Genomic DNA, 9,515 nt, shown 5'->3' with positions numbered 1-9,515 from the left:
CTATTCTTTACATGGCTTTTCGGTCTCGGGAGGTGCGAATATAAAATGTTGTGGAGGAAAGTCGCAAAGGCATGTAAAGGGCTAATGACTGATGAAACAATGATTCTGAGAGGAAAATTTTGTTTGTGTATTTTCGGTAAACCATAGGCTCGAGGGAGTACACCATCACCAGGATGCAGGAACCTGTGCTAATAGAGATATAATCATTCTTATGTCATTTAGTCAAAAGTGTTTTTAGCTCGTTGAATATCTTTTTTGTAGGATCTTTATCAACTCGAATGTAGGTAGCCTCATCAGACAAAAGCTCATTCATTTTTTTCAAATAAACATCTCTATCCAGTACAATAGTAGAATTGCCCTTATCCGCTCTGGTAACAAGAAGGTTTGGATTGTTTAACAAAAAACTTTTAGTGCGTCTAGCCTTGACAAGGATATCTCTGTTGAGATCCGTGAGGGAAGGAGGGGAAGAAAGGAAGTAATTAATGATGTGGATGACATTGTTCCGAATTTCCTGAGAGATCAATGGATCCATTTTATAAAAATTAGCTTCTACAAATTTAATGAAATCAAAAATGTTGTGCTGTAAAGAGACGTGCTGAATCGGAAGGCTGAATTTTTCCCCTAATTGTAAAAAACACTGTATGTCCTCAGGAATGGTAGTAGATGAAATATTCACAAACCATTTGTTGTTAATGACATTCCACTGTCTCTCATGTGGAAACGAAGAAGGCTCAATTTTATGGATAGAATGTTGAGAAGGGGGATTGAAAGAAGAAACAGAAAAAACCGGATTAGAGGAAGTATTAATGTTAGAGTTACTGCTAGATCTCAACTTCAATCTGTAAGAGTTGGCAGGTGGGCGAATGGGAAGAAAACAGAAATAGGTTTCAAATGAGGGTGACAGGAAGGAGCTTTCTTGATTAGCCAACTAAATTTATTTTGGAGTCTTTTGGATTCTCTCTTGGCGAAGCAGCTGAAAAAAAGTCTTTGTGTATGAAAAAACTGGTTAAGAATGTTGCTTGGAATTGAGTTGAACAAGACTCGAACAAGAGACAAAGCCTTGTTCAACTCAATGAGTCTTGTGTTCTTCTGTGTCGCTTGCTGAAAAACGCCCTTTATCATCAGTTTATCACCAGTTTATCACCAGTTGAATAAACTAATATTATCTATATATATATTATATATAATACATATGGCATATCAGCATGGTCGATAAAACGGTCATCCAATAAAGGTCGGCAGCATTGTGAAATATTCGTGTGTGACTAATAGACACGCGCAGTTACAATTACTCGCCAACTATATTAAGTTGTATCTAATCATTTGTGTTGGCAAACTACAAAGCATTATTAAGCAAGAAACAAGTGAGCAGTGAGAAATATAGAAAGTAGCACAGGAGATAAAATAATCATACGAAACAATCGCGAATATAAATAACAAAATTAAAATTCTACGATTAAAAATATAAATTTTCATTAACATATGTGTTATATTTATATAATATAATTATACTATGTTAAAAAATAACCGTTACAAAAGATATACGAAATGTGACAAAATAAGAGATAATTATATTATGAAACGATCACACATACACACGAATGTTTGTAATAAAACGAGATTTTATAATCTGAATCTAAAGTAAATTAAATAAGTTGATATATATTAGTGAGAAATATTTAGTGAGATATATTTAGTGAGAATTCTATTTTCTATGCACACTATATATTTCCGAAGCAAGTATTTTTTTCGAAGGACTTGCTACCTGTAATATTTTTCAATACTTATGTGTAATGTATTGACATATTTAATAAATAAATATATTATATTTAAAATATATACATATCTCACATATACATGTTCCACAAAAAAATTTAATGTAAAGTAAGTGAACCAAATAAGGCGCACCTTATTGTTAATGCTAATAAGTTAAAGGATCATGCAAAAGCTGACTATATTTTTTTAAATTATCGTTTATTTATTAAACTTTGTAAAAAAACTATAAGAAATTACTTTATTTAAAAAATTTTTATTTTTTCTGTCACATTTAAAAAAAACATGTTTTAGATCTTATAAGGAATTCTAATTTTTAATAATGCCCACATTAAACTTTAAAGAAAAACTCAATATCAATTTATGCAGTCAACAAAAAAATACAAGGAATATTGTAATAATGTATCTGAATTTTACAAGTAAATAGACAAAATATTATTAAAATTTAAAAAAGTAAATATTTATACATAAATAAACAAACATACTCACATATTTGCAGCAATTTTTTAACAAAAGGGAGCGCGTGTATCTCTCCGCTGACTTATACGACTTCAGGTATCGACAGATCCTTTCGTATCCGCGTGAATTTGGCAAGACGATCGTTTGATACTTGTAGATTCACACTGTCACATAATCGCATGGTCTTTCCGTATTCATTTAACAGGAAATTTAAAAACTAGACCTTGTTCGGGCGCGAATCTTAATTGGTTCACATCTTATATATTAAGCGAAAACACGTTACTTTTGTAGTTTTAAATTTTAAACCAACAAATAATAAGAAAGAAGTGTTGTTTCTTTCCTGCGCTTCAACTACCGCGCTATGACTCTTATGTGCCAATTTTTACATGTACTGACTTTTATAAATTAAATTTTCTCTTTTGCAAGTAGAACATTATACATGAATACAATGTATGAGGATATGTAACAAATTAATTTGGTATATTAGTAGAGAAAATTAATTATTAATTTACAGCTTACCACGGCAGTTGGCTCAAGTTTTGCACTATGCGTCTTAGGAAGTCATCAAGATATTCAGGTAGATTTATTAGTGATTTAATATTTTTTGCAACAGAAAAGTTTTAAAAACTTTTTCCCATTTTTATATTTAATTTCTTCATAAAACAAATTATATAACAATTTTGTATTGTATTTTTGTTTCAATTTCTTATATGTAGAATGTTCTCTTTCTCTTTATTTCAAAATGTAACAAAATTCTCATAACAAACTATTAATAAAAATAGACATATGTAAATAAATTACGAATAAATTTTAATAATACATATGTTTGACATTCGTCGAGTATTAAAAATATATTGTTAAATTATATGTAAAAAAGATGCTAGTATCCTGGTAATTTTACGATTCGATTTTTATTTTTTACGATAATACTGACATTTATATGTTAATTGCTTGTTGCGTTTCTATCGAGAGTAAGATCAAGAGTATAATATTTTATCAAAATTCTTTTATTTCAAAGTAGCTAGAAAAGCGATTAAATGCTATCTTCGGCCTTCTTAATGGAATGCCTTTTTTGTTCCTGGAACAAACTTTTTAGGAAATTCGAGATAATCATTTAAACACTTTTCATCCCATACAACAATCTTTTCCTTCATGGTTTCTGTAAAATTAAAACCTAAGACAGCTAAAAAAATTAAACTAATTACGTATTAATAATTGATAATATTATATTTAAAAGACATCAAAATTTTTGGAATATTTTTAATATTATAATATTATTGAATTTATTTTTAACATATTTTATATCAATGATTTTGTAATAGTTTCCTGTGCACGTTGCTTCCGCCATTTCTTAAAATCCACAAAGATAAATTGTAGACCCCAAGGTATAATCAACGCATTATGGAATACTAGTTGACAGACTTGATACATATAGAAGCTACCAGTCCAATCCTTAATAAGTCCTATGATTATGCATGCATAATTATATTATATATCGACATTGATATGACCTATTTTTCTTCTTACCTGCGATAGTGCCGAAAACTATCGAAAATAAGCCACCAATAATTCCAGAAATGCCGTAAGCTGAGGCAAATTTGTCTGTGTTGATGTCTTCAATAATGACTAGAAACTGTAGAACAAACCACGAACGCACTAAACCGATTAACGCGATCATAATGCGTGCGCCCATAAGAGTATCCATGTGTAATAAAAAACCTAGAAATTATAATTTTTTCTATAATTCTTTATTTTAGAAATTGAAAATTTTCTACAAATCTATTTGTTATATTTGCTTAATCATGCGGTAAGATATTTACCTAGTCTTGGGAAATTCATGACAATCGTAATTGCGAAAAATAGGTATTTCGCTTTTATGTCCACTATCAATGTAAAAACTGTTAGTAACATTTTTGATGCCACCTCAACTATTGTACTAATCGTAAGGGTTAGCGTGATGTCATCTTTAGTGTATCCCGCATCGCCCATTATAAGAGGAATACAAAAGAAAAAGGCATTATCGATGCTGCATACCAAACAGACGCCAGAACATAAGATGAGAAAATCGCAATTCTTTATTAATGACATATCCAACAGTTCTCCCAAAATAACTTTGTACCTTTAATCAATACAAAATAATAATATAAAATAATAATACGTATATAAAAACATTATTTATATATGAATTTATAATTTAAAATAATTAATATAAAATAAATTATATATTACTTATATATAATTAATTAAATTATATATAAATATATATAATTTAAAATGCATTAGTCACACACATATATATCACATATATATCACATATTAATCAATCCTAAATTTTTAAAACATATTGAATATTTAATTATACGAATAATTGCGAGAATTATGCTCACTTTATTCCCTTTTGTTTCTCCTCGATGTCTTGCTTCTCATGCTCCTTTTGCTCTTGAATTTCCTTATTCATTTGTTCTTCCCAGCTTTTCTTTTCCAAATATTGTTGACGTATATCACTTAATGCACCAACGCTAATCGTCACATTGACCAAGCTGGATGCCGATGGATCTGACACACGTCTCGCTAAACTTTCTCGCATAGATACTGACTTCTCCCTTTCGCGAATTTCACCCTCGATTTCGAAGTTTGAAGCTACTCTTTGCGCAGAAGGCTAATTTATATAATTGATGTATGCGTAAATTAAAAAATACAATATTGTTTAAAAAAGTTGCTAACTAAATGACAGAAGAACATCAGTGGCCATTGAATTTTATGTTACCTTAAGCGTTTTGTTTAATAAGGGCATCTCTGCGTCACATTCTTCTTTAAGACTATGAAGACTGTTCCATTTAGTCTTTGAAGATGTGTGGATAACATCGATGGTTGATCGACGATTCGACAATGCCAGTTCTTGAAATCTATATTGTTTTATGCGAGCCTTTTCAGCACGAACGTCATCCAGCTTTTTGACGTGCCATTCCGTAGGATGCATCAATAACATGCCAACGATACTATTAAGACTTATTGCACCCATAATTGCTATGGTACCTAATATAAATCACGAGAAACAATTAATTGTAATTTTTGAATTTTTCTATGTTCACTACAGTCTTACCGCGAAAACCATACAATGTCATCATCTTTACGACTGATGTAAAATAAATGATTCCACCTAACCCAATAATGGCATACACCCCCGTGCATCTCACCTAAAAAAGTAAAAGACAACTTTGGAAAATTAAAAACTTTTAAATAGATTCTCTCGAACATAATGATTGCCTTACTTTCATTCTTTTTTTTACAAAATACGTATTGAGAATCGTATTGCAAACCGTAATAATTAGACCCAGTCCAAAACCTTGAAACAAGAAAAGAAATGCTAAATCGTACATATTTCTGATAAACGCCAACAAAATGGTTGATACTGAGAAGCAGAGCGCTCCTAAAATTCCGACCGGTCTTGTAGAATATCTTTTCAATAAGATATTAGTCAGCAAACCTGTAAAGAATATTTTATAGAATTTATGAAAAGAAGTGAAACAAAAAGATATCATTAAAAAAATCACAAAAAATATAATAAGATTATGAGAACAAAATGTAATCTCTTAAAAATGTATACTAAAAATTTAAAAAACAAAATTTCTTAAATTTAAATTTTATTTTAAATTTTATATAAATAATACGATATGGCTATAATAATTTTATTAATTATAAATTTATCTTTCCTTTTCTCGTCAATTATATCATATTTGGAAACAAAAATACATTTAAAAATTCAATTTAAACCATCTACTTAATTCCTCGCTCACTTAATCTCGATTTAATTTATAACGAAGATGTTATCTTTAAACTTATTTACAAATAAGAAAATTTTTAGATGTCTATACACAGGTGCAAACTTGTTCAAAAATGAAATTTTGAGAAAAATAAGATTAAACAAAATGTCTATTTTTTATCGCTCAATTTTTTATTTAAAAATGTATTTATTAAATTTATATCAAATTTAATAATTTTATAAATAATTTATATCTTTTTCAAGTTTGTTAAATAAAAAGGCGTTTACTTCCAATAGAACAACCACTTATAAATAAGGAAGTAGAAAGGTTTGATGTCATGCCGTCCCGTCCGGAAGCTTCAAAGAAATCGCTAAAGATGATGCCAAATGACTGTGTTTGACTTATCGTAGTCATCTAAAATAACGAAAATTATCATTTAAATATACCTCTATAAAATTGTTTATCTTTGTGTTAAAAAAATCTTGAAAAAATATCTGTGTAGCTAAAAGTCACATTATTTGCAGATAAACATTTATCTAAAAAATTTTGTTAAGTACTATTATGTTTGTCATATTATTATACTAACAGAAATGAATATCATTGCCAATACAATGATCCATCCTCGACCGTTGTCTGGTGCCAGATCTTTCAAAGTAATTTCATCATCTTTTTTTATCAGTTCATCGATCTTTCTAGGTGTGTTCTTCTTTTTATTTCCGATTACATTATCAATTGTAGGTACACTTATCGTGTTATTCGTTTTTGTCACTGTCATGCTACGTTTCCTTTCAATCTTAAAATGATAAGTTTGAAACCGTTAGTGCACTAATTAATTGCTTTTCTAATTTATTCGAATATATTCAAGAATGTCATACTTTTTTTTTGAGAAGAATTTAAATCCAAAGATATCTAAAAGATATAGAAGATATTAATAAAAAGTAAGTATAAAAATAAAATTTTAGCGTTCTCTTTTAATTCCTGATACACGATCTTGAAATATAATAATTTTCATATTTATTTGTATCAACTTTTCATTAGATTCTACTTGTTTGTTTTTTCTTTTTTATTTAAATTTATTCGTTTGTGGAAGGCTTGATGAGATTAGTCGCGTTTTTAAAAATGTAGGTCTTAATGTTGTCTATAATGTATCTAAAAAACTGAATGCATTGATTAAACGTGGAAAAGATAGACTGCCTATTAATAGCATGACTGAAGTCGTTTATAAATTAGACTGTAAAAATTGTAATACGTCATATATTGGCCAAAAGAAAAGATTTAGGCACTCGTCTCAAGGAACATTTTAACAACATTAAATTGCACGAAAGCAATCTTTCTGTTATTAGCAAACATAAATTGGAATTTAATTATGATTTTGATTGGTCATTACCGGTTATTTTACACAATGAAAGATGTGAGAAAGAGAGAAATTGCTGAAATGTTTTTTATAAAAAAGTTTGATAACACTATTAACTTACAAAAGGACACTAAGAGTTTAAACAATATTTATGATAGACTAATGAAGACTGTTTAGTCTTTCTTTTTGTGTTTGATCGAGAGGTTGACATAACTGAATCCTGACATAGTGATTTCCTTTTTTCTCACAATATATTGGTTAATTAAGACATTGTATGTACATAATTTTTTTCTCCTTTCACGTGTTCACTTTTTATTGTAATTTAATTACTGTTTATAATATTGAAAATTATTGTAGTTCACTTGATAAGGACCAAAACCCATAGTCGAATTGTGATACTTTACCAATCAATAAATTGCTAGTGTGATCGATTTAAATTATTTCTTTTCATTCTTTTAAATTTATTCGTTATTATATCATTATTATTACTTTCGTTATTATATCATTGTTATTACTTTTAGATTAGTTACTTTGGAATATTTTAGTTTCGCTAAAAATTTTTTTTTATTTATATTTGCTTGTCAACTGCAAGTATGTTTCAGAATTATTGTTTAATTTCGAATAAACTTTGGAATTTTGAAATAAATGCAATAAGTGCAGTTTGATGAATTTTTAGTCATTTCTACGAATAAACTTGATTATTTATTTCAAATTCGTGTTATACATGGTGACATCAAGTATCATGACTACTTTATTAAATATTTATTATTAAAAATAAAAAATAAAAATTTTTTAAATAAACGCATGAACCAGAAAACGATTTCGCTTTCTTCCTTACATTCTCAAAAAATATTTTTGATTTTAAATTGAAATTAGATTTGGGATATAGATTAGTTTCTTTGAAATGCAGTGGAGAGATATATATGTGGAGCTCCTTTCTGCTCATGCTTTATTTTATAATCAAGTAAAACTATATAAATAGCCCCGAACTTTTCGCTGGAAAGAAAGTTTAAAATAAATAAATTCGATATATTGCACATTTAAATCTCTAAATAAATATTTATCAATAAAAAGTTTAATCATGAGTGCTTAATAATGAAAATTTCTTGAAAATTATTAAGAATCATAATCTTGAATTAAATATACCAAGGTTTTCTTATGATTTTATGACTTATCAAAGTTAATCTTATAACTTTAAGTTATAGAAACTAAATCCCCTTCTCTAACAATGTTATTTTTAAAATATTTTAAATCGTATATCAAGTATATCAAAAAGGAGCGTCACAAAATTCAAAGTTATCTAAGAATGTACCTTAATATAAAAAGTCAAAAGAAAATCATGTTAAAGGAAAAGTGATCAGTGCTTTTAATAATTACACATAAAAATTTCACAAATATCAATGTAATAATCAATGATTGATAATGAGAAATGACAATATAATTATTAAAATTTGTATAAAGCGATCAGGTTATGATAATTACATAATATCTTGAATAATTAGATGTTAATGTAACATATAATTGCAAAATAATATTTTCAGAAAGATATTTTTTTACATAAATGTATTTACATATATTTATGTACATTTTTCTTTGTTTCTTAGCATTCGCTATAATAAAATTCTCTTTTTTACACAATATCATAGTAGTTAAATCAAACAATACTTCTGCTGTTTCGATTGTATCCTGGTTAAAGATAAGATAAAATATTTACCTAATAGAATTTGTCAAGATAAATTAAGACCCCAGTAGTGTCTCGCGCCAAGTTCACGTATGGTAAACGTCATTAATTTTAACACACTTCTACGATAATCGAAGGACTATATTCGACTAACTGGAACAGATTAAAGAAACGAAGATTTCAAAGCATCTTATCTACGCACAAGGGCATTATATTAAACATATAATGGCCTATATAAGCAACGAAACATTATCATTTGTAATCATCAAATTGTGCAAGAGGAAAGCTAAGAATGTGTAAACAATCTAAATTCTCTCTATAAGATGCATCAATTGAATATAATTCTATATAATATAAGCATTATATACAAAATAAAAAACATTATATATATAAATATATTATTATATTTAATTAATTAATTGAAGATAAATAAAAATGATATTACGATAATGTTTTAATAATTAAGCTAGTGGGAATAAACAGG

General features: G+C 27.8%; 1 protein-coding gene across 3 annotated transcripts; it reads right to left on the bottom strand.

The window, feature by feature from the left end:
• Positions 1-3,508: 3,508 nt before the first annotated feature.
• LOC105252385 (monocarboxylate transporter 9) lies at positions 3,509-9,170 on the bottom strand. 3 transcript variants are annotated; one of them, XM_025410366.1, is made up of 11 exons: positions 9,065-9,170; positions 6,872-6,905; positions 6,583-6,789; positions 6,284-6,410; positions 5,505-5,719; positions 5,336-5,429; positions 5,000-5,268; positions 4,620-4,891; positions 4,053-4,351; positions 3,760-3,951; positions 3,509-3,695 (listed from the first exon to the last, which is right to left on the bottom strand). In XM_025410366.1, the coding sequence occupies exons 3-11, from the start codon at positions 6,769-6,771 to the stop codon at positions 3,532-3,534; spliced, it is 1,821 nt and encodes a 606-aa protein (XP_025266151.1). In that variant the 5' UTR covers positions 6,772-6,789; positions 6,872-6,905; positions 9,065-9,170; the 3' UTR covers positions 3,509-3,531. The 3 variants fall into 3 exon arrangements, with proteins under 3 accessions (XP_025266151.1, XP_025266152.1, XP_011258036.2); XM_025410367.1 differs by having other exon boundaries at positions 6,299-6,410; XM_011259734.2 differs by lacking the exon at positions 6,872-6,905.
• Positions 9,171-9,515: the final 345 nt, after the last annotated feature.

This window comes from Camponotus floridanus, unplaced genomic scaffold, assembly GCF_003227725.1.
Source record: "Camponotus floridanus strain SB8 unplaced genomic scaffold, Cflo_v7.5 scaffold31, whole genome shotgun sequence".
Taxonomy (NCBI): domain Eukaryota; kingdom Metazoa; phylum Arthropoda; class Insecta; order Hymenoptera; family Formicidae; genus Camponotus; species Camponotus floridanus.
Note: the sequence above shows the minus strand (reverse complement) of the source record. Positions and strands in the feature narration are given on the sequence as shown.

Excerpts from the sequence above, each read along its gene's own strand:
- LOC105252385 (XM_025410366.1), bottom strand. The coding sequence starts at position 6,771 with ATGACAGTGACAAAAACGAATAACACGATAAGTGTACCTACAATTGAT. Across the intron at positions 5,430-5,504 it reads TTGTAAAAAAAAGAATGAAA|GTGAGATGCACGGGGGTGTA; the intron begins GTAAGGCAATCA and ends TTACTTTTTTAG. Across the intron at positions 4,352-4,619 it reads GAGAAACAAAAGGGAATAAA|GTACAAAGTTATTTTGGGAG; the intron begins GTGAGCATAATT and ends TATTGATTAAAG.